General features: G+C 41.0%; 1 protein-coding gene across 1 annotated transcript in view; it reads left to right on the top strand.

Annotated features, from left to right (window-relative positions):
* LOC126416312 (ribonucleoside-diphosphate reductase large subunit) overlaps window positions 1-25,880 on the top strand; it is an 81,561-nt gene extending 55,681 nt beyond the window's left edge. The window contains exons 8-14 of the mRNA XM_050083973.1: window positions 325-526; window positions 615-764; window positions 980-1,201; window positions 2,199-2,411; window positions 17,285-17,380; window positions 17,454-17,642; window positions 23,955-25,880. Coding sequence (XP_049939930.1) covers window positions 325-526; window positions 615-764; window positions 980-1,201; window positions 2,199-2,411; window positions 17,285-17,380; window positions 17,454-17,642; window positions 23,955-24,170 — 1,288 coding nt within the window. The 3' untranslated portion in view covers window positions 24,171-25,880. The remainder of the gene's footprint in view (window positions 1-324; window positions 527-614; window positions 765-979; window positions 1,202-2,198; window positions 2,412-17,284; window positions 17,381-17,453; window positions 17,643-23,954) is intronic.
* The last annotated feature ends 644 nt before the right edge of the window (window positions 25,881-26,524 follow it).

The raw sequence follows: 26,524 nt of genomic DNA, 5'->3' as shown, positions 1-26,524 counted from the left end.
GGTACGTTGAGTGATTTACTCTATTACCATTTTTGCATCACATAACCTGTGTGAAATGGAAAGAAATTAGAAACTCATTTGAACACATTAGGATTTACATGAAAACTATGTCAGTTTGCAAAATGTTTCATGATTTTTCCTTAAAAGTGGATTTTTTCTTGTATTCTTCTCAAAGGAAGTGGACTTACGGAATCACACATTTACAAAGTGTCCCTCCCCCCCCAAACCCCCCCCCCCCCCCCCCCCCCCCCCAACTGTTAAATTTAGCAAAGTGTTGATATTATTTCGTGACATTTTTAACATACCATCTAATATAACTTACAGATATGAAGCTGAAGGAAGATATGTACGCAAAGTGAGGGCTCAGCAATTGTGGTATGCTATTATAGAGTCACAAGTGGAAACAGGGACACCTTACATGTTGTACAAGGATGCCTGCAACCGAAAGTCTAATCAACAAAATCTGGGTACAATAAAATCCAGCAACCTGTGTACGGAGATTATTGAGTACACATCACCAACAGAGGTAAATATCGTGGTTTCATAATTATTTCATAGGTCTCATCGTGGAATGATGTTGGAAATTGTTATCTAAATGCACCATGTATTTTCAGATTGCTGTATGTAACCTTGCATCCATAGCTGTCAATATGTTTGTGAAACCTGATAAGACGTATGATTTTGACAAGCTGAAAGAAGTCTCAAAAATTGCGACAAAAAATTTAAATAAAATAATTGAAGTCAATTTTTATCCTGTACCAGAGGTAAGTTGATTAATTTTTTGTGTTGTGCTCTCTTAATTTCAAATCCTGTTGCTAATATTCCATCAAGTAAGCATATAGTTGTGAAGGGTGTACTTTATGCAGTTCTGTGAAGAAAGGAAACAGATTTCGAATTTGGGGCATGTCTGTATTAAATACAATGAGACAGTGAGTTAAGATAATGGTGCATCTGATAATTCTTGATACTTTCATTTCAGGCAAGGACATCAAACATGCGACATCGTCCTATTGGTATTGGTGTTCAGGGCCTTGCAGATGCTTTTATTCTAATGAGATATCCTTTTGAGAGTGAAGAGGCTCAGAAGTTAAATATCCAGATATTTGAAACTATCTACTATGGAGCTCTAGAAGCAAGCTGTGAACTGGCAGAGACCTTGGGTGCTTATGAGACCTACGAAGGAAGTCCTGTCAGCAAAGGGGTAAGTGTGAGATCATGATAAAACAGCCAGTTATATTTTTTTCTATTTAAAATGTGGTGCCCACTAAAAAGTAGGACTTTAAATGGCTGTTTGTCAACCAAATAAAAATTGGGGTTGGGAGGGGGGGGGGGATGACAATAGAATTGCGTGTGAGCTCTTTGTGATTAACATTCTTTGTAATTTAAGCATGTTCTCACTGCTTAGGTTGCATATAGTGACTGTAGAGTGTATTTTAAAGACATTGAAATTAAATCAGTGTGTGTTAGTTGCATGTACACTCGTTTGACAATGAATAGGGTTATTTTGTAACTAAACAAGGTCACTGAACTTTCAGGAGAAGCAGCCAGATTTATGTTTTCCTTCATTATTTTAGATGAACACTGGCATGAGTTATTTGAAATAGCTGTGGTTGACTCCACACATGGATGTTGAGATATTGAACAGTTATCTTCCTTGTTTCTACCTTTTTTAGATACTAGTTTTTTAAACTTCACTGTGTGGCTTACAGTGATAGTGAAGGTTTGAAGTCCAAAATGCATCTGAAGAGATAAATAGGTAAAATTGTAGAAGAAATATTTCAAACTATTTCTTCTGATAGTTCCATTTATTGTTAACCCCCGCCCTCCAATCATGTGCCCAAGTGACCCACATTTACTTTGTATTCTGCCTCAACCTGTCCCTATTACTTCTGTCATGGAAGGAAATAATACCTCTGACAGCTAGGATGTGTCATCACTTTAATTTTGTGTCTCTGTTTGCCTCCTGTAGGTAAGAACGGACCATTGATTCAGTCTCATAATTTTAGTTTTATCAATTGAATTTTCAGTTCGGTAAAATTAATACCCTCCATTGCAAAGTTGCTGAGAATGTGGAATGTTACAAGTAACAACATCGCATACTCAGAAGTCATATTAAAACTATGTATTTTGTCCATCAGAGTATCAGAGCTTGTGTTTGCAGCTGTGAATACTAAAGTTTTGGTAATTGTTTTTTACAGATTTTGCAGTATGATATGTGGGATGTTAAACCTACATCACTTTGGAATTGGGCTGCTCTCAAGGAAAAAATTGCAGCCCATGGTGTCCGCAACTCTCTCTTGTTGGCACCTATGCCAACTGCATCAACTGCCCAAATTCTTGGGAACAATGAGTCGTTTGAGCCGTATACCAGCAATATCTATACACGCCGTGTTTTGTCTGGAGAATTTCAGGTATGACAGACTTTTTTTGCGTGTACAATTTTTAAAGATCTGTTTGTAAGACGTGGTCTCCCCCCCCCCCCCCCCTCCCCCCTGCACTTCTTCATTGTTGTAAGATTAGTGTCCTTTCATGACCCTTTCCATGTGTAGAAGTAAGATAAAGTTGCATGGAGCCAGGTCAGGAAAGTAAGTGCGTGGAGCAGTGGAACCATGCCATTTTCAGCCAGAAGCTATCTTAACAGGGATGGATGCATGTGCAGGTGCACTGTCGTAGTGGAAGAGCCAGTCTCCTGTGTGCCACACTGTTTCTTTCTTTCTCTCCCACTGTTACGCAATCTACTTAAAACTGCCAAATAAAAGGTTTAATTGGCGGTCTGACCTAGAGGAACAAACTTTGAATAAACTATGCCCATGGCATCAGGAAAGCAAATCAACAATGTTTTTGGTGTTTGATTTGACGTGACATTTTTTGGGACGGGGTGATGATGACATTTTCCATTGCCTTGACTGTTGCTTTGTTTCTGGGCCGCAACCATAGCACCGTGACTCATCACCAGTAATGACCTATGACAAAAAAAATCTGGATCAGTTTCAAGCTGTTGCTTCGAAGTATGACATGTTTCAACTTGATGTGGCTTTTGGTAATCAGTCAGAACCCAAGGAACAAATATTCCGTTAAAATTCGCTGAACCGAGCTCCCAAGATAATCCACTAATCTCTAACAGTTCATCAGTTGTCTGTCTGGAACTGTGAGTGCAAGCTCTGCAATTTTTTCAATATTTTCATCGATTCGGGTAGTTGATAGATGTCTTGAACGAGATTTGTCATCAGTTGATATGTCACCATTTTTAAATTGAGCAAACCACTCGTAATCTTGAGTTTTCCCTCTAGTGTCATCTTAGTAAGCTGTTTTCAACATTAAAACAATTTCAGCAATATTTTTACCAAGTAGAAAACAAAATTTCACAGCTGCATGTTGTTGACTTAAACTTGCCATAATAAAAATCGAAACAAGAACCAAACAGTGCTAGCAAAAACAATCACTGCATATGAACAGAACAAGCCAGATTGACATCATAGGTGGCACTGAACTGACAGTGAGTTGTGTTATACACGGCTAGTAGCAGAAATGGCTACTACACAAGCTCCACCCATGGCAATGTAGAGATTGTGGACATCTGTTGCACTCGAATGCTCCTTGGGCCTCGACCCCCATCTGTATCAGCTGCGAGGAGCGCTATTCCCCGGTTCACTGGACTGCAGTGTCTTCCAAAGAGAAAAGAAAAGAAAATCCAAGACTACAAGACTCCTGACTAGAAAATCCAAGCATACAAAACACATGACCGGCTCTTATATCAAGATGCCAAGTAAGAGTGATTTCTCTACATCCTACATGTATGATGATATGCTGCAGCTATGACATCATCCTCTCTTAACGACTCTACCCTTGCCGTCTGTGTCTTGTACTCCAGGTCCTTAGGGCCTCTTGACTAGATCCACTCTCCTGGTGATTGGGGGCCCGCCTCCTCTTGCCTCTCCCACACCTGGTCCTCTAGTGGTTGGGGACCCTCATCCTACTGCTTCCCCCACACACCCTTGGGGGCTGTTGACTCTGCACCCATTGTGGTTGTCTGTCCCCAATCCCCGGCCAAAACAGCAATGCTCTCTCCAGCATATCTTACCAGGAAGGGATCCCTTGGGATGCACCCTTCCCAGGAATGGGTCCCTTGGGACGCTCCCTTTCCAGGAATCTAGTGATCTGTGGTTCAGAGTCATTGTGTATTGGCGCCATTTTCTCGATTCCAGTGGCAGCAGGTGGCCATGAGGCGTGACCTGCCTCCTTGGTCCTTTCGTGCATTCCAACCTCACCATCCTCCGACCCCCCCCCCCCCCCCCCCCCCCCCCCCCCCCCCACCACCACCACCACCACCAACTGGCTGAGATACGTTGTCTCTTATGTGTTTCCCCTGAGTTGCATCGCCCTTCAGGAAATGCTGTTCCCACCAATGCGGACCTACCCATCGTGGCTATCAGGGCTATTTTAAGAACAGTGCTGACTAGGAAAGAATGTTGTGTGTTGTTTGCGTGTATGTTCTGGACTCTGTCTACAGTGAACATGTGCCACTCAATATGACACTGGAGGCTGAGGATATTCATGTGGCTCCGAAAGCTTGCCTAATTACAACCCTCTTTTAGGTGTGTGTTCTGCTGCACTTGGTGAGTAGATTTTTTATGTAGCCAATTAAATTATTTTGTCAAAAGTTGTTTTCATTAATATATTAGCCCAAGTGATCATTGTCAGATTGTTTTGGCCCTCCCTTGATGTCACTTGCCTGGGTGTCCACCCCAGTAGGCTCTCAGCAAAGCTGATTGAGATGCCTTTGCCTCTAGCATTGCTATTAGCACCCCACCAGGTGGGGAGTTATCAGTGAGGCTGTCCAGAGTGCAACTGCAGCCACTCTATCGGCAGCTGACTTAGAGGTCCCCTGCTCCTCAGGACCTCTCTGTCAGAAGACTTGTTGGACTTCTGAAATTGCTGTGGCTGTTAGAGATCTCAGAGGGACTCTTCAGTGCCATAAACAATGTCTGTTGATGGAACACCTCGTTGCCTTTAAACGGCCCTGTGCCCAGGTCGTCCGCCACTTCATAAAACAAACAAGAATACTGGGAATGGTATGTTGTTACCATTGGAAATAGTACCAATCCCTCAGGTTTGGGCAAAGATTAGACACCTCTGTGGACACCAGTTCCCCACAGGTGCATCTGGCAGTTTTCACTGAGGTTGATCCACTGCTGAAAATTTTATCTGCCTGGAGTCTATCTGGTCAGCTTTGCCCTTTATAAAAACCTTGTCGCTGTTTCTTGTCGAGAACTTCTTGCTACGCTGTACATTCAAGATGGTGCTTCCCACAGTACCCCATATTTAAAAGAGAATGGGGTACCACATGACTCAGTATTGAGGGTGTCCTTTTTACTAGTGGCTTTCAACAGTCTAGCACAGCTGTGGGCTCTGCAGCATCACCCTTCCTGTATGCTGATGATTTTAGCATTTACTGTTGCTCCTGAATTGTGGGTGTTGCTGAAAGCTTACTGCAGGGTGCCATACAAAAAGCGCAGTCCTGGGCTCTAGCCCATGGGTTCTGGTTTTCTGTCACCAAGACATGCGTCATGCACTTCCATCGCCGTCTTACTCCATCCCCAACCAGAATACTAACTCGACTGCCAATTGCTCAATGTGGTGGGGCCTTACCACTCTTTTGAACTGGTCTTCAGTGCTCTCTTGATGTGCCTTCCTCATCTTCACCAACTTCAGCAAATGTGCTAGTTACAACTTAATACCCTTAATACACTTGTGCCTCAGTAACATCATCTGGGGTGCAGATTGCTCTACACTATTCTGCTCCGCAAACTCTGATCCTGTTCCATCTTGATTACTGGAGTCTGACACATGGCTTGACATCACCTTCAGTTTGGCAGATGCTGAACCAAATACAACATTGTGTGATCCGATTTGCAACAGGTGTCTGTTAGAACAGCTCTGTGAACATTGTACTTGCAGAGGATGGGGTCCCATCCTACAGATCAGATGCCAACACTACTGTTCATCTGTGTGATGCTTACTCCCTGCTCCAATAAGCATCTGAACTACCGTGTCCTTTTTCATAGTGGTGAGATCCACCTCCCACAACAGAGGCCCAGGGCTGGAATCGTGCTCACAGTTTACATACCGGCTCCTTGCTCTGAATTCAAGCTACCATCATTGTTGCATCTTATTAAGAAACAGTCGTGTACACCCCATGGTGTGTACTCTGTTCTCAGATCTGCCTTGATGTATCCTTTGAACTGAAAGACTTGATCCCATTGTCTTTTACCAACTTTTCCTGCCTGTGCTTGATGCATTTCTTAGTTTGGACATAGTTTACACTGATGGCTCCACGGTTGACAGACAAGTTGATTTTGCCTTCACACATGCAGGGCACAGTGAACTACATTCCCTGCCAAATGAATGCAGTGTATTCACTCTAGAACTGGTTAGCATAGTTCAAACCCTCAGCCACGTCCATTCTTGCATTGATGAGATGTTCTTAATCAGCAGTGACTCCCTGAGTAGTCTTCAGGCTGTTGACCAGTGCTATCATCGACACCCATTGGTTGCGACTAACCAGTACCTTCTTTGTGACATCATCGGCAGCTCGAGGGATTGGAAGGGTGTCTTGTCACCTGCTCCAACCCAAGTGGCTCACAGCTGCCCTAGTTCAGTGGCCCGATTGGCTTCTGCCCTTCCCATCTTTTTAATTTTTCTTTTACATTTACATCTGTCATTGGTTGAGACTCATCATTGTTCTCTCCGTGAGATTTTATCGTGTCCACTTAGTAAGCTTTCTTGTGGTAATGGAGTGTGTGGAAGCTCCAGTCAGATGCAGAGGCTGCTTCTCCAGTTACATAACGTGTCCCAGGGACCTCCAGCTGCTCTATGGGTGGGGGAACTCTACCACCTTCACTCTTTTACCCCTCTCTCACTTCCGCATGCTTGTGTCTTTTGGCTTTATTGATTCTCGGATGTAATTGAGTTCATTCGGATTTGTCTTTTGTCTCTCTGGAGACCATTCCTGGCTTGACACACAGGGGATTAACAGACTGATGACCTTGTGGTTTGGTCCCCCTTTACATCATCAATCCATCCTTACAGACATCTCTCCATCCATCCAAAATACCTGTGAACAACCTCTGAAATTGTCATCGCAGATCAGTTCCATCCTGTATGTGTGAGGGAGGAGGAGGGGGGCACTTGCCACGTGTTTTCAGTACTTTTTTTTTAATACTGCTGATTGTCTTTGACCTTTGAAGTGAAATATTACCACAGTATATAACAGTACCTTAATGATCGATATTATGAGAAGGAAAGTTGCTACTCGCCATATAGCAGAGATGCTGAGTCGCAGATAGGCACACCAAAAAGACACTCACAATTAAAGCTTTCGGCCTTTAAGGCCTTCGTCAATAACACACACACACACACACACAAACTGCAGTCTCGGGCAACTGAAACCACACTGCCATACTTTATCAGGATTACAGAACTAAGTGATCCTGGGCTTAAGTCTGTATTCTGTGAAGCTCTCATGTACTGCAACCAAATCCTCTGAATTTGCTGGCATGGAATCAGAGGAGGACAGAGTATGTAACTGATAAATTCCCCTTCACATGATTTATGTCAAAACCTCAGATCAGTGCAGGATTATGATGAACAGCTGCAGACCAAATAAATACCTGACACATTAAATGCAAACAGTGACATGCATGCCACAGTTTCTGCCTGCAGCGATGGCTTTTAGTAGATAAATAGGTCTGAGCCAGTTGGATTGTTTGTGTCAAGGTAATGATGTCGGGGTTGCCACAAGTTCTGAAAATCAGGGAATTTCAGATGTGTCTAGAAAATTGGGAAAACGCCAAAGAAATTAAAAAAAAAAAAAAAAAAAAAATCTCAGTTTGTCTCAGTAGATGAAATGGTTTGTTTAGTGAGATGTCGCGCATCGTCACTGGCTGGATATAGCTTTCTCCCCTTTGTACCACTCACCTCAGCTTGCAGTCAGCATTGCCATCACTTCTTGCCACTAGCCTAGCAGCTGCCACAAGAGGCAGGAAAGTGTGAAGAGTGGTTTGTTTGGATCTGATTCTCAGAGACTGTTGACACAGCGGCCAGAGACAGTAGTCGTGTGTCCACGAGTTGTGTCTGAGTGATTGTGTGAATGTGTATGCGCTCTCGTTTTCTGACAAAGGCTATGGCCAAAAATGTAGTTGTGAGAGTGTGATTCTTTCCTGTGTGCCTGACTGCAGCTCAGCAATCATTATACGGTGATTTACTGCCTATCGTGATTAGTATTGATTCTCAGAGTATTTGTGCAAGTTATCTATTGCATGGATTGATCACTGGGGTCTTATTTCATCAGTATGGTGTCTGTGACCTGTTAATAGCTGGCTGCATGAGTGGACTTCCGGGCCAAAACTGCAGGCCATTTTTGTGGGTATCTCTTAACGGATCAGACCTGCCGATCTGAAGACCATCGTTTCCCACTAATGTGTAGGCCCTACCCATCAGATTTAGTCTTACCGATCTGCCTGCAGGCCAGGTCTGTTCGTGTGTGGTGTAATGCGGTGGATATTCGTGGTTTATCAGTGGACTCAGGACTGCAGTGCTCCTCGGCAGGCCAGAGGCCATGGGCGATGGATTTCAAGAATTGCAACTGTCTCACCGCAAGTACATTGTACAGTGTGGCATTTTATAGACGTTTTATTGATTCTAATACATTTTGGCACTTCGGAAATAGTTTGTGTTAGGAAGTATGGACGATAAGAAGAAGAAAATTGTGTCAGTCACTGGAATTTGTACACTGTGTACTCATGTATTTCAAGATAGAAAAATCACACAATACCTGTAAAATAAGATGTAACACAATGAGTAATAACTGACAGTAACAAACATAGTAGAACCAACATTTTATTGATGATCACCTATAGTGTTAGTTTACACAACATTTCCTGTCTTATACGCTTCTTTCAAGAGTCATGCTTTTTACTGATGTTGTTCATGAAATCAGTGACGGGATTATAAAACTATCTTGAGACTCCAAGGAAATACATATTTTTGTTGCCGAATATGTTTCGCTTTATTGAAATAAAATAATTTCAATGGTCTTAATGAAACATATGTATGATTTGACTTGCTTTCTCCCTCTAAAAACAGTTCAGTACAAAAGATGTTGATGCTGGTACTTACAGAAGGCCTTACATTTTTTGTCTCCTTATGGGCCGGCCGGAGTGGCTGAGTGGCTCTAGGCGCTACAGTCTGGAGCCGTGCGACTGCTACGGTCGCAGCTTCGAATCCTGCCTCGGGCATGGATGTGTGTGATGTCCTTAGGTTAGTTAGGTTTAAATAGTTCTAAGTTCTAGGGGACTGATGACCTCAGAAGTTAAGTCCCATAGTGCTCAGAGCCATTTGAACCATTTGTCACTTTATGTCTTTACTTAACCTTAAGATCTCAAAATTTGTCTGGGAAAAACGCTAAAACTTGAATGAAATTTTCACCATGCAGCCGAGTGTGTGCTGATATGAAATTTACTGGCAGATTAAAACTGTGCGCTGGGCCGAGACTCGAACTCAGGACATTTGCCTTTCGTGGGCAAGTGCTCTGCGGACTGATTTACCCAAGCACGACTCACACCCCACCCTCACAGCTTTAATTCCACCTGTACCTCGTCTCCTGCCTTCAAAATTTCACAGAAGATCTCCCGAGTTCGAGTCTCGGCCTGGCACACAGTTTTAATCTACCAGGAAGTTTCAATGCTGAAACTTCTCTGAAAATCAGGGAAATACCAGGGAATTCCTCTTGGTGAAACTGGTGGCAACCCTGAATGTTTACAAAGCTTTGTAAACAGTATTACCTCTAAGTCGTGCAATCAGTTACTGCTGTGGAGAGAAGGTGGTGGTCATCTCATGCTGTGCTGATATTGATTGATCCAGTATTTGATGGTTGCTACATTCTGTCCACTGGTTCCGCACAAACTCCTTTTTTGTAGCTACATGCACTTTTGGAGATGATTGTTCAGTACAACACGCATTTTCTGTGTAATAAGCCTTGTATCCCATTCCAACTGCCATATTCCGATGTTGTCCTTTACTATTGATGAGACTTACTTTGTTCTAAATTCCACCTCCTTCAACATATGTTCATTAACTAAACAATGGAAAATCCAGGAAGAAATGTAAGAACATTATGAAACGGATAGTTGCTACTCACCATACAGCAGAGATGCTGAGTCACAGATAGGCAACAAGACCTTCGTCAAAAATAAAATACACACACACACACACACACACACACACACACACACACACACACACGACCACAGTCTCTGGCAGCTGAAGCCACACTATGAGTAGCAGCTGTAGCAGTGCATGATAGGAGGAGGCGGGGGGGGGGGGGGGGATATAGCAGAGTTGCAGTGGGAATGGTAAAGTGCTGTTGGGGAGCATGCAGGGACGAGATGGAGAGGGGGGAGGGCAGCTAGGTGCAGCCAGGTGGTTAGACGGTGGGTGAGGAAGAGAGGGGGGGAATAGTGGAAAAGGAGAGAAGTAAAAAGTGGTGTTCGTGGAACAGTGTGCTGTGTAGTGCTAGAAAGGGGACAGGGAACAGGCTGATGAGTGAGGACAATGACTAAGGAAGGTTGAGGCCAGGAGCATTATAGGAACATAGGATATATTGCAGGGAGAGTTGCCACATGGACAGTTCAGAAAAGCTGGTGTTGGTGGGAAGGGTCCATGTGGCACGGGCTGTGAAGCAGTCACTGAAAAGAATAATGTGTTGGGAGGCATGCTCAGCAACAGGGTGGTCCAGTTGTTTCTTGGTCACAGATTGTCCGTGGCCATTCGTGCAGACAGATAGCTTGCTGGTTGTCATACCCACATAGAATGCAGCACAGTGGTTTCTGCATTATATGTGGGAAAGACACCAACACCAGCTTTTCTGAATTGCACAGGAAGAAACTCTCCCTGCAATACATTCTATGTTCCATAATCATCTTGGCCTCAATCTTCGTTGGTTATTGTCCTCACCAATCAGCCCCTTCCTTGTTCCCATTCCACCACTTCGCAGCACTCTATTCCATGAACACACTTTTTACTTCTCTCCTTTTATCGGAGATAGATTTATCTGTGTAAGATTGTGTGTTTAGCTGATCTGTATTTGCTAACTCTTGTGCGCCGCTTCATTCCTTCAGTGGACGCAAATAAAGTTTTGTTCTGCAAGGCCACAGCGATAACTTCTTGTGCCTTCATGCTATTAACAGACCCGTTATCACTGTCATGTCAGTGTCAACCAAAGTGGTGACCCAATGTGATTTGAAGCCTGGAAAACGCCGGGATGTACAGTTACATTGCATACGACTTCAGGTGTATACGACCCGGGACAACTGGGAAAATCCAGGGGAATTTTTTCATCCGGGAAAAACCTGGGAATTTTTCGGAATTCCAGAAATTTTTCATTGTTTTAGCTTTCAGTTAAAGTTTTGTAATTTTGATTGGTAAGAATTGATTCTCAAGCAAAGAATGTTACTGTATCCTGCTACTGGAGTAAGATACTGCAGCAATTAAATATAAACGAGAGGGGAAAAAATAAAACTTGAGTGGCAAAGGAAATATGCCATTTATGACAACAAAACACCATGCACGCACAAGTGTCTGCAAACAGCAAAAATATATCAAAGGCCTTAGGATGAAGACTGTGTAATACTTCCATGTATCTTAAAGTATAACACAACCAAAAAAAAAGATCAATGTTACATGTGAAAGCTCAGCTTCTCTTGTAGCTATACTTTGTATATTAATGTAAACCATTAACTTTTCCTCTGTATGTTCGTGCTACGTAACAATGATCATGCTATTGGATGACTATTAACACGTGTCCTATGCTCTGAATATCTGCTGTCATCGGCTGGCAAGATCACGTGGCATGAGATATGACTGGCTTACAAAAGGACATTGCAATCTCGATTTCAACGCTCCAGAAATTAACGTGCTGTGTTTGGTGCAATTCAAATTTATACTTTCGTAATACGAAAATATGCAGCATTTATGTTGCTGCACATCAAAGGTCTTTCGAAAACTTCTCTCCTCCTCCTGCTTCTTTTCCTCCCTTTCCACGAAGCTCTATGCCAGTGTATAAAATGTAAACCATTCAAAGGATTGATAAGTCTTATAGCTTCAAAGGAAAAATCTACGGAAAACCTACTATCACTTAGCACGAAAAAGTGTATTTTCTCCCGGGAAAAAGTATATTTTTTAAATGGGATGTCTGGGAATTTTTTTTTCCTTGTCCGCATTTACACCCTGGACTTCACAGAATTGTCAAGAGAAATAATTCCAAGTCACGAGACTCTCACTCTGCTGACCCCATTTATGGCTGCACAATCTGGCACTCTGGTTTGTGCAGGTTGAAGCCAGTTTCCTCTGTGATGGTGTTACTTTGGACTCCTCAAAATTTGTACTGGTCGTCAGTCATTTATACCATCTTTACACTGCGGAAGTACAAGATGTTATCAGTGGTTAGCACACTGGACTCGCATTCGGGAGGACGACGGTTCAATCCCGCCTCCGGCCATCCTGGTTTAGGTTTTCCGTGATTTCCCTAAATCGCTTCAGGCAAATGCCGGGATGGTTCCTTTCAAAGGGCACGGCCAATTTCCTTCCCCATCCTTCCCTACCCGAGCTTGCCCTCCGTCTCTAATGACCTCGTTGTCGACGGGACGTTAAACACTAATCTCCTCCTCTCCTCCTACAAGATGTTATCACCACACCATCAGCAGTCAACTCAAATAAGAGATTGAATGCGGATCTGATATGATTAGTTTCTGCATTGGAAGAGGAATGTATATGACAGGTGTTAACTCAAGAAGTAATGGGAGACTGCATACTCTTGCAGTTTTTGTGGCACATGCACGGCAAGGTAGTCATTCGTACTGTGCCTGATAGCCTGCTGCGTACATTGTGGAGTCGCTGTCTGCTGCCACACATACAATCCAACATAGCATTGCAGACCGACAGGCCCTTGGAAGCACTGGCCAACTTGGCTGCCCATATAGTGGGTGCTACAGGCCAGGTTGCCATTAGTATGTGGGTAACAGCATGCAGTGGTGCGCCGGCAGTGTTGAACAACCTAACACAATCCATGCTGTCTGCAGCCTTGACTAATACACTGGCAGCAACACATTTGGGCCTACTGCTGGCAGGAGTCACATATGTTGATCATGATAATCTGGCAGCGAAAATCGGCCGCCTCACCAAATGAGTTGAGGAGCTACTCTCTTGACAAGACAACAGTTCCAACTTGCACTGGTACCGCAGGAGGTCCGGAAGCCGTTCAACTACCTCTTCCACTACAGGACAAGAACAAACCTCCTTCTGTTGGTACCATAAGAAATTTGGAAACCGGACATATAAGTGTACATCTCCTTGCACGTACACCAACACCAATGGTCATCGCACGTCAGATGCTGTCACCGGTTGCAAAACATCATTCCAATGCCTCTGTCAGTGACATGAAGACAGGCTACAAATATCTAGTGGATACTGGCTCAGATTTGTGTATTCTTCCCGGAGACTGGTACATTGTTGTAGAACCACAACATTATTCTACCTGTCTGCTGCCAATAATTTGTCCATCAAAATCTATGGCACCCAGTGCATGAAACTAGACCTGGGACTACACCAAGCATTCATGTGGGACTCCATCACAGGCGTCACCAAGCTTGTCAACGATGTCGATCTGTTGGCGCACAACAACATGCTGCCCGATGTCAGGAATGCACTGTTGGTTGATGGCATCAACGGGCTGTCGATTTCTAGGTTTCACAGCTGAGTGCTCTGTTTCTCATACAGGCAGGTGCTGGGGAGAAAGCCCGCCTACTCAAACGGTTTCCGGCCATGACGCAGCCCCCGGGAGGACCCAGAGAAGTATGTCATGACACCTTACATTACATCAAGACCACAGGCGGCCCTCAAGTCTCTTGCCACTTTCAGCATCTAGCGCCTGACTGGTTAACTATTGCAAAAGCAGAATTTGATGTTATACTCAGAGTAGGGATCATATGTAGCAGTCCCTTGGTCGTCTCGCCTACATCTCATGCCTAAGAAAAGCGGCGCCTGGCACTCATGGTGATTATCGTGCTCTCAATGCCCGGACAGTATCAGATCGATACCCTGTGCCTATACTGCGCAGCTACAATTATGTACTACAAGACGTGACGATTTTTACTTTTTTGGACTGCGTTGAGGCATATACACTGATACCAGTTGCAGAGGAAGACATTACGAAAACGGCAGTTGTCACCCCTTTCGGGCTTATTTGAAAGAAAGTCATGACATTCAGCTTGAGGATCGCTGTACAATCTTGGCAGCATTTTGACTCAGTACTGCAAGGACTGACATGCTGTTTCTCATATGTAGATGACGATTTAATTTTTTCCTGGATCACAGAACAACACAAACATCATCTGCTACAAGTTTTAGAGCAGCTCAGGAAATAAGGGGTAGTGTTAAATACAGCCAAATGTGTGTTTGGCCAGTCGCAGATTGATTTTTTAGGACACACTTCCCCTCCCAGAACAAGTGGAAGCTGTATTACAGATCACACAACAGCACACAGCTCATGATCTACATCAGTTTCTTGGTATGCTCAATTTCTGCTGTCTGTATGTGCCATACTCTGCTGAAGTACAAGAACCACTCACTGCAGCACTGGCTGGTCCGAAAAACGGGGGAACTTCATTGATTCAGTGGACTGAAGACATGAATTCTGCCTTTGAAGCATGTACTAGACTCACTGCTTGCACTAGAATTAGACTTGAGCCAGGCAGTGATTGGATCTGCGCTGCAACAATTAAACGAAGTCGCGTGGCAACCTTTGGCATTTTACTCTCAGGATGTCGGCATCTTAACATTTGTGAAGTGCGTGTGAGCGTGAACTCCTTGCAATATAGGAGGCAATACTTATGACCTCAACTGGAAGTGAGAGAATTCACTATTTTCACTGATCATAAGCCGTTGATGTATGCATTCAGACAGAACAGCAACAACTGTTCACCATGCTGGCACAAGCAACTAATGTTTATTGCACAGTTTATTACAGACATCAGACATGTGTCCGGAATCGACAAGGTGGTAGCGGATTGCCTGTCTGATGCTGCTGCCAAAGGAAAAGCAAGATCATTCTTGTCGGCAGGGTTTCATAAACCAGCTTTGGGCAAAGTACCCAATTGAAGTCATCCTGGTGTCAGGGCAACAGTTCACGCCCTCTCGCACCAATTTGCTTCACCCAGTGTGCAAAAAGACTCCCGGTAATAGGCACGTACCTGCATACACTGGCAACAAAGCAAGATTCGTCGTCACGTTCATGCACTGATTGGAAACTTTCCAGTGACCTATGTGAGATTTGCACACATCCACATTGACATCTTAGGCTTACTGCCTCGTTCCAACGAACAGAGATACATTCTAACAATGATTGATCGCCTCGTACGCTGGCCTGAGAAAACTCCAATAGACAACATAACAGCAGAAAAAATAGCTTTCGTGTTTACCTCAAGCAGAATTTCTTGCTTTGGCTGCCCACTACATGTGACAACGGATTGCGGCCACCAGTTCAAGTGGGAACTAGTCTCTCAATTAGCCAAGTTCTGCAACGCAGTGCACCACAGGACTGCTAGTAACCATCCAGCCAGTAATGGTTTAGTTGAGTGCTGGCATTGCACACTCAAGGGGGACATAATGTGCCATGGATCAGACTGGACTACTGTGTTACCGATTGTTCTTCTGGGGCTCTGCATGGTGTAGAAACCTGACTTACACTTCACTGGTGAAACTAGTGTGCAGCGAAACGCTGCACCACCTGGAGAATTCATTGAAGCACCGCTGCCACAGACATTTGGTCAGGATCATGACGACTCTGTAGCTAAGCTCATGGAACATGTCACTCGACTTCGCCCTCTCCAAGTTTCAAGACATAGCATTCCTGCTACTGACTTTCATCGAGACTTAGTGTCCTGCAATAGCGTCATGCACCAAACAGGTGGCGCCAGACCTGCACAAGTGCCTTACACTGGCCCAAGGAGAAGAAACCTTTGAAATACTGCTAAAAGGAAAACTGTATACAGTGCCAATTGATAGTGAAACCAGCTTATGTTCCGCGAAACCAGCTTACGTTCTGCATGAGGATCCTGCTTACAACTGTCCACAGCCACAACTTCCTGCTCAAGCACCGGTGTCGCTTACCTCTGTCGCAGAACTGCCTCCAACTGCTGCAGAACCACCTCCCGATTGTCACAGAACCACCTCCTACCACCATCACCTCGCACAACGAGATCGGGACAGCGTGTGTGCTTCCCTGCGCATTACCTGGATGGTGCTCTGCTTGTCAGTTGGCTTTTCGTGATAACCACCAGGGGCACTGCAACCAGCATGGAATATTTTACAGCCACCACGGAGCGTAGATATTGTTTTGAGTAACAATAGTTCTGTTGTTATTTCCTACTCTTATTATTCTCTTGTAGTTACATCAACTAAAAAAAAACATTTTTTGGAGTACATTTATCAACGTGAGATTGAGTATTTATCTTATCTGTATTTGCTAATTCCAGTGCACCTCCTCATTCTTTCAGCATATGCAAATAAAGTTTTGTTCTGCAAGGCCACAATGATAATTTCTTACACCTTCAGGCTATTAACTAACCGGTCATTATTGGCGCATCAGTAACAGCCAAAATTCAAACATTAACAGGTGACAATGTGATTGCCATATAATTCTATATTTAAAAAGTGTGCCATTTGTTTACGTAATCTTAAAGTAGTCAGGCATGTTCTCTGGAAAAACATACAGTGTAGATTTGTACCAAAAAGCAAAAGTATAGTAGTTACATAATGAATGAACCCTGCATCTTATGAATTAAGAAGATATTTTCCGTTGATGCTTTGAAAGCTTCAGGGCTTCTTTTCACACTGTAAATCTGAACAGAAAAACTTACTCAATTTCAAAAAATTACACAAGCAAACTGTTGTGGACTAAATATCAACTGCTGTCAAAAATAATTGACCGCTAGATACATGTCAGTTCAGTTACTAATACTTGTAATGTTTAAGTTGTTGAAGTAATACACTGTCAACCTTTTATGCTGATATGTAAAAGGTGAATTACCAAGCATTTTATGAAAATTACACGGTGGTAACAGAAATCATGTTACACTTCTAAAATCTATTTCTTGCACAACTGATCTTGTAAAGTTATGCAACTTTCCTTAATCCATTTTAATTTCATTTCAATTATTGTATGTTGCAGGTTGTAAATCAACACCTCTTGAGGGACTTGACTGAGTGTGGTCTGTGGAACGATGATATGAAGAATGAAATAATAGCAAGTGGTGGATCAATACAGGCAAGTATCTAAGATTGCACTCTACAGTAAACCAAAATTTGGACTTCCTTAATTAAATGTTGTTTGTTTGCAGAACATTGCTGGCATTCCTGATGATCTGAAGGCGCTGTACAAAACTGTGTGGGAGATACCTCAAAAAACTATTATCAAGATGGCAGCTGATAGAGGAGCTTTCATTGATCAGAGCCAGTCTCTCAACATACATATTGCTGAACCAAATTATGGAAAGCTAACATCAATGCATTTCTATGCATGGCGAATGGTAATTACATTATAGTTCCTCCATAGCATTACTTGCTTTGTCAGCACAATAATTCACTAGTTCCTTTCCAGAATATTGTGACACAAGTTATTTAAAAAAAAAAAAATAGTTTTTGCAACCAACTGTAAGAGAAAGAGGACAAGGAAAAGCTAATGTCGAAAATCAGTTTACTGTTAATTGGTGTAGAATTTTTGTTTTTACAAAATAAAAAAGTGTACTTGATGTTACAAGAATTATGATTTGTCAAGTAAACGCATTCAGCTGTATTATCATAGATCTGTTACTATGGTTAGTGTAAAGTATATCAACAAGCTGTAAAAGTATTTTATGCTTAGACGATTTGCCTTGCTGGCCTGTACCTAAGGTGCAACCCACAAGGCTTTGTACGTGCCAGAGTGAGGAAAGTTACACCCTTTTAATCAGGCAGAAAGATTAAACGATTTAAAAAAGGAATGGGTAGATTCAAGTTCAATGGAAATTAGTGTAGTGTAGTGACAGGAAGAAAAGACTTCTAGTCAGATGAGTACAGGATTATAAATACAAAATCAAATAGGTGTAATGGAGGTGTAGGTCTGATAATGAATAAGAAAATAAGAATGCAGATAAATTAATATGAACACTTTAATGAATGCATTACTGTAGCAAATCAACAGTAACCCTTAGTATAAGAATCATGAAAAAGGGTTGTACAGTTGGAAGAGACCTGGAATTGAGAGAGATGTGAAGACACGAAGTTTATGTAACGGTAAGACAGATTTCAAAATCAAACTTACAACTGTAATACATTTCCAGTTGCAAGTATATACTCTGACCCTGATTTATTGGTTATGAACTGATATTTAAAACTGAATAAACTGCAAAAAAATGTTGGAAATTAAGGAGATGTGGTTTTTCACGTATTTGGAGGGAAGAGTAGGTGACGATTGATGGACACAGAAAAGGAATACAATAGAAGACTATTGGGCAGCTTTGACATATTAAATGGTTAAGGCAGCAGATGATCAAGTTGGTAAAAAGGTAATGCCTAGAAGCAGCCTTGGATTGCACTGGAGATAGTAAATTTAATTGATGAAAATAGAAAGTAAGAAAATGGTGCAAAAGGGAATAAAGACATCTAAGGAATGAGAGAAAGGTGAAAAATTGGTTAAGCAGGAATGGCTAGAGGACAGATGTGACATTGTGGAAGCATGCATTACTAGAGTAAACATGGAAGCTGCCTACAGGAAAAAAGTAGACCTTTTGAGGAAAGAGAAATCTCTGAATGAATATCAAGAGTTCAGATAGCAAGCTAGTACTAGGCAAAGAAGGGAAAGCAGAAAGATGGGAGGAATTTATTTAAAGGCTATACAAGAGAAATGAATTTGAAGACAAATTTATAGGAAGGGTAGTAGTAGTATATGAAAATAGAGGGTCACATTAAAACCTTTACAAGAATTTCATTGAGCACTGTGAGGCCTAAATCTAAACAAGACCCACGTTGCCTACAACACATCCTCAGAATCATTAAGTCTTGGGAGAGCCAATCCTGACAAAGCCATTCCACATGGTGCAAGATGTGAGACAGACGAAAAACCCTTAGATGTCAAGAAGACTCTTAATAATTCCCAATCCAAAGAAGGCAGGTGCTGACAGGTGTGAATATTACCAAACCATTAGCCTAATAAATCATGGGTGCAAAATACTGACACAGTTTATTGACCAAAGAATAGAAAGACCTCTAGAAGCAGACCTCGCAGATCAGTAGGACTTCAAAGAAATCAAGTAACATGTGAGGCGATACTGACCCTACATTTGTGGCATATGCAGATTGAGAGAGAGCTTTTGGCAAAGTTTATTGGTAGACACTCTTCGAAATTCTGAAGGTAGCGGGGGTAAAATGAGGGAACTGTTACCTGCAAGTTGTACAGAACCTGAACCAGAGCCTGGACATTAAAGGGAAGCAGTAGTTGAAAGGGGAATGAAACAGGTTTTTGGCCTAGACCTGGTGTTATTCAAACTGTACATTTAGGAAGCAGCAAAGGAAATCAAAGAGAAATTTGGAAAGGAAATTAAAGTTCAGGGGTAGGAAATAAACAATGTGGTTTGCTGACAACATTGTAATTTTGTCAGAAGGCAAAGGATTTGGATGTTGAACAGAATGGAATGAGTCTTGAAAATAGGTAATAAGATCAGCAATAAAAGTAATGGAATGTAGTCATTAAATCAACTGAGGGAATTAGGTTAGGATATTAGGCACTCATAGTAGTAGATGGGTTTTGCTATTTGGAAAGCAAAATGGTTGACAGTGGCTGGATAGGACATAAAATACAGCCTGCCAATAGCTTGGAAAATATGTGTGACTTTGTCACACACATGACACACACACACACACACACACACACACACACTGAAATAAGTTGCTTGCTTCAGACTGTATGTGCAGGCTAATCTCAGGAACTGATGTAGGGATTTTATCTGATAGACTAATAGGCACACTCACTTGCAAGGAAGGCTTTTGTGTATAAGTTGTGAGAACAATGCCATTGCCACTTAACGAACAGTTGCTATAACTTGAGAGAGCAGAGGACACAGGAAGTGCAATCTGATTTGCATCCGGTGTGGTGATCTAGTGATAGGGCGTGTGGCTGGTATCTGAAAGGGTGTGGGACCGAATCCTGACTTGGTCACTTGCTTTCACTCTACCGTTTAACCTTTTCACTGACTGAGTTAATGTGTGGTTGCTGTTATCCCCGGGTGCCCTGGATATGTTTACTCACACCTTTGATTCTTTTGTCAGGTGCTCTAGACATGTGTACATCCACTTCCTTGCTGCCACCTTTATGCTCCCAGTAGATTAATGTGGTCAGCCGCTTGAGTCTGTACTCTCCAGGCGCATTAATGCACGAGGCACTTAGCGACCAGATAGTGTTCGCGTAGTTGCATTTCTGCCCTGAGTACTCGGCTACTTTCCATTGTTCGTCCTGTGTACATTTGCTCATGTGATCTTATTTGTGTTGGTGTATTCATCTTCTTGGTTTTTGATTGAGAAAATGGCACACTGTCGTGGTGGTGCAGAGGAAGCAGAACAAAAAAAAAAATGAAGCAGAGTATCTGACACCTCCATATAAGAATTGTTGTGTTCAGCAAGTATGGTGTGGAAACTATCTTCAGACCCGCCAGGAACATAAAAGATCGGCAAAAGACGTATGACATCCTTTGATTGCACTTGGTTGATATAACATTCTTTGTAGTTGTGGACTGATTTATATTGGTACAACAGAAAGCAGCGTTAGCACCCGTCACGTTGAACACAAGAGGAATTGCTGCCTGGGATATGTGCATTAATTGGCCGTACTGGAACACGTTTACCAGGAGGGTGATATTGAAATAAAATTCACCAAGACAAGCATCATATTGAAACATCGCATTATCATGCTCATATGTATAAAGAGGCTTTTGAGATTTATAAACTCCATAATAAATTTAACAGAAAGGAGAAAGGTATTAAATAAGATAAAATTTGGATGTCAACATTGCAGCATAAGAATGTTGGCATTACGAGCAATAATCAACACTACTTACATGTTCCGCACTCCCTCGAGTTCTGATTGTAGTTCACCATTTTGCCTTGAAGATGTCTCTTGCAGTCAGAGAGGAAATGTTCGGAGAAACTTTTATGCATCTAGTATGGCCTAATAGTCCAGAAGTTTTAAGTGATTAAGTTACTTAGCAAATACACATTGTAACATAACGACAAACAGATTCCGATTGTAGCTGAGTGTCCTACATAGATGATCATAAATATTAATGTGTGTAATCCCAGAGTATTCCTTTTTGACGAGATATTAAATGCTGTTCAGACAAATACAACTTTCCATTGAAAAAAATTATAGTTGCATCCACATCTCAATCAGTGAAAAAGTTTAAAGTATTAGTCAGACGGCAATATAATATACGCGTTTCTTTGTGTGCTGTCATTTGCCAAATACTCGTTTAAATATCTTGAATCGTTTATGAAGTACTGCAAAATTTTATCTGTGTTTCGTATGCATCAGTCAGTGCCCTAAAACGAACCACCTCTGCAAAACAAGTAAAATTTCATTCAATGTTTTCTTAACTGGATGCAGCACAGTAACTAAAATGAATAATGAAAGGAAACTCAGTCTTCTATTGAGCAAAGAAATCATACTGCAAGGTGTGAAAGAAAAAATTTTCCCACCAGATAGTTATCTTAAAATCAAGTGATAAGTATTTCATTAGCATGTCCACTCAGTCACATCACTGACAGTTCGTGGACAATATCAACAAATGTGGAGCAAAAAAGTTATTACTGTGGTTCCCAACAACGGCTATACTAATTATTACAGCTACACTAATTATTACAGCTATTAATATATGGAAGATAGGAAGTTTATGGAGAGTAACTATGGAAGAACACTTAAGTTACAGAGATGAATCCAAAGTGAAACTTCACTTTCATCAAAGGCTTCTAACTTACTTATAAAACCTCCAGAAAAGATATAATTCCTAGATGTGAAACACTATTGACATGCGTATGTGTTTTGAAAGTGAAAAACTTATGTTGTTAGAGTAACTGTACTTACATTCCACCAACAGGGACATAATGTAAGGATCAGAAATGACCTCTGTATACTCGCTTTAACCTCGTCAGCGGGTCTTGTGACATCTCTGAACACGCCATCTTCATGTGCACATAAGACTTGACTCATGAGTCTCCGCTGCAGGCCACTCGTCGCCTGTCTTTTGTCAGGTGCAAGTGGAAATTAGAGCAAGTACACGAGTTTGCAGACTTGCAGCATTCCTGCTACATACACAACAGTTTTGAAGGAAATTCCCACCATGAAACTGTAAATATCTATTAATTTATTTCACGCAGTCATGTTTTCGGCTGTATAGCCATTCTCAAGTGCAAGCTGAAATGTCACAAAATATCCGACCTGCCTAAATGACAGAAGCAAGTTATATACTGACGTAATGGACATAACGACTGATTGGTTAGCAGTAAATAATATTCTGTTCACACATAAAACAGTTTTTGAAGACTGCTATAAAGTTATTTTAATATTTAATATCTATTTAGAGAATATCTAAGGATTACGTTGACACATAGACACGTTTGGTGTTACAGAGTCTGTAATGTCAGAACGAGAAAATATGAAATAAATTACAGAAATGAATGATAAGCCAGGCACCTTGTTTTAGTCGACAAACGCAAGTTACCATGACCAAACTGAGTACAGTATTATTAGTGCACTTTTTTGTCACAGTGATATAACAGTGAGAAAAATATATCTAAAAACAAAGATGATGTGACTTACCAAACGAAAGCGCTGGCACGTCGATAGACACACAAACAAACACAAACATACACACAAAATTCAAGCTTTCGCAACAAACTGTTGCCTCATCAGGAAAGAGGGGAAGGAGAGGGAAAGACGAAAGGATGTGGGTTTTAAGGGAGAGGGTAAGGAGTCATTCCAATCCCGGGAGCGGAAAGACTTACCTTAGGGGAAAAAATGGACGGGTATACACTCGCGCACACACACACATATCCATCCACACATATACAGACACAAGCAGACATATTTAAAGACATATAACAGTGACATTGCTAGGTGTCCAGTTTTTGTTTGATGCAGCAGATATGTTTTCTCATGATTGAGGGGGAATAAACAAGAATGAAACCATTTTGTTTACATTGCATGAAATTTGTATTTTTCGTGTGAAGTGTGGACTGCTGTTTGAAACTTTCTCCAAGTGTCGCTCCTCCATTTGAATTGTATACCTTCATCAACTAATTTTTGTCTTACTACACACTACACAGACACTCAAAACACAGCTTGTTAGTTCTACTTTAAAGTAGCAGTATCATCAACTCATCTTCTATGCTCTGCTTACATTATGTAAGTTATATTAAACTGATGGTATTCAGTTAATTAACATTGTTCTCTGAAATGTAGTCATAACTCGACTCCCTGGCCCACAAACAGAATACTGTACAGCAGTTCGAAGCATTGTATTTATTTTGATTTAATGATATAACAAAGAATAAGAGTATTAATGGAAGTAGACACCTTTGACGTATAGGGACAGTAGATTCATTGGCCTACAGAGAAACAAGATAACGTACTTGTCTTATGAAGAAAGAAAAGTTACAAGAAGTAACCGTCCATGTAGATACATGTGGGAGCTATTGCTTGTGTCCCATAAGGAGATAAAGTTATCGAAAGCAAAACATTACAGTAATTCTTACATCTGTTTTTATTGTTCTTATAATGGTTAAATTTCTTCTTTTTGTATCTGTTCATTTAGGGGCTGAAGACGGGAATGTACTATCTTCGTACTAAGCCTGCGGCTCAAGCAATCCAGTTCACAGTCGACAAGAGTAAATTATCACGCAATGTTAGCACCTCAACAAATGGCCATTCCACCCCAAAGGTGCAGAACAACAGCGATGAAGCATACAATATGAGTGCAATGGTTTGTTCACTAGCCAACAAAGATGAATGTTTAATGTGTGGTTCATAGAGTATTTACATACAATGCTTAAAAGTGTATCAATGTGTATAACATACAACATTGCAATTGTTCTGAGCCATATTGGCTAAGGAGAAACATATTTTTGTGCTGTTTCGTTTAATCAGAACTAGTCACATAGACGTTTATTACATCCTGTATATCTTTTTTGAATGCTGCTTACATCCATTAACTATTACATATTTTTGATAGATCTGAAGCTTTTCTTTTTTATGAATATATATGTTTTGTGGGAGGCATTTTAGTCCTTCATTTTATATTTTTCTTGTAGTGCATGTGATACAGGATTCCATCCTTGTGGCTAACTATGGTTAAATGAAATATGCCAGGAAAACAGTTATGTCAGATATTTTTCAAGAAATGTAATACATCACATGAACGCAACTTAATGTTCTGTTACAAACACGAATACTTCGGGTTTGATTTTGAAGTGTGCAATATTTGATGATGTTGCAGATAACTGAAACTATCAGATCATCTTTTTCATGTACAGTGCAATCCATAGTGTATCATGTCTATCTTTACTAGTTTTTTTCCCCAAATAATTCTGTAATTTCAGTTAATCAGATAAACTACTGGTAGTATGAAAGTTCAATATATTGTTTGGAGTAGGGAAGAAGTGCAGCAGTTCCCTGTAAATCTCTGTCTGTTTACAATTTATTTCTGTATTTAAGTTTTTGGTTACCTTGTATTTAACTGGTTTAATAGAAAGCAATTGCTTTTACATTTTAAATGAAATCTCAGTTTTATATGAAATCTCAGTTTCTTTTATGTATATTTCGATTGTGTTGTGTGCATTATATTTAGAAATGAAACTGGTATTAAACGAAGAAGGGTGGTAATCAGATTTTCAAAGTCTTTTAATGCAATGGGTGAATGATGTTGATATTTATTATTAAAAAAGGAGTCTCATTTGTAAAAGTAAAAGGGTATCTTACAGCACTGACTCTACCAAAGTCAGATTATGCAATAGAAAAAATGATAGTGCCCTTATTGAGAAACGTAATATTTGTGTATGTGCATACATCTGAACATAAAATGGGTTTCACACACACAACGCCTTATTACTGTATATTAATAACTCACATTCATTTTGTGAAAAAAATTTTGTGGTTCATTATGTAGATAACTCGTATTGTGCACTGGGCTGACAGCTGTTGAAATTGTTTCTTTGCGTGTACTGCCATTTCTCAGCTTATTTTCACTTCCAGGTCGGAGTGTTATCACAACAATCTGTTCCTAATTAAAGTAAATAGAATGGAAGTGGTACTAATAGAATATTTATAAGTACTTTAGTGATTCATGAAGGTGGTGGCATTTTATGTTTGGCTTAGGAGTAATTTATTGCTGATCTGTCATTTTAGTCAGTGATGAGGTGTACAAAATACATACTGAAAGGATCTGAGCACTCTTTGAAGTGAAATGTATATTTTTTATATTTTTATAATTAAGAAGTGTTAACTTACGTGTTTCTTCCTGCTGTGTGCACTGTTATCTTGATGGTATAGATATTAAAGTAGGAATTTTACATGCACCATTGTTACTGTTGCTGGACATCTGTTAACATCTGAGTGTTATAAATGATTTCTACTGAGGTCACTATGTTTTTGCACTACATTTGTATGTGAAGGATATGTACATTGTCTGCTATATCATAAGTAAACGGATTGTTTACAAATAAATTTCTTCGATGTTTCCTAATTTTAATGCTCCCTAAAACTCCCATTAACTGAGGACAGTATTCAATAAATAGAATCAATTCTCAGGCACATTTTAGTTTCTGTTGTGGCATAGAAATTTATCTGGTGGTAAAGTTGTAGGAGCAAATGGGTTAAGGACCTCTTCGATTGAAGAAGTGCATAACCAAAATGCAATAATTGTTCACATTTCTGAGCTCTTGTCTGAATGTATAGCTCCAGTGCATGATCTGTAAGTACTGATTTACCTATGTTGTCTAGACAACAGTTACTCATGCATTCCTTAAGGTAAGTGTTAGTTCTTCATTTTGCAATTCCTATGACACCTGATTACAACTGCAAAGGAGTTTTATATACTCCTGCTATGGCAAGTGGCAGGCTTAGGTCCTTTGCAGTATTCAAATATTAATACTGCTTTAATGTTGGTTTAAACAGTGTCTTAATACCTTGTTTTCTGAGTGCTCTGCCAGTGACAATTTTTATAAGTGGAAGGAACACAAGCAACTGTGATAGGAATAATATGGATTAGTCAGCAGCAGTTGATGCACTGGACTAGGGAACCAGTAAATTAGTTACTCTGATATTGTGGTTTTATTAAGATCTAATCATATCTGTGTTAAGATGTACAGGGAGGCCAAAGGAATTCAA

The sequence above is a fragment of the Schistocerca serialis genome, chromosome 8 (genome assembly GCF_023864345.2).
Source record: "Schistocerca serialis cubense isolate TAMUIC-IGC-003099 chromosome 8, iqSchSeri2.2, whole genome shotgun sequence".
Lineage (NCBI taxonomy): Eukaryota > Metazoa > Arthropoda > Insecta > Orthoptera > Acrididae > Schistocerca > Schistocerca serialis.
This window is presented reverse-complemented; position numbering and strand designations above follow the sequence as displayed.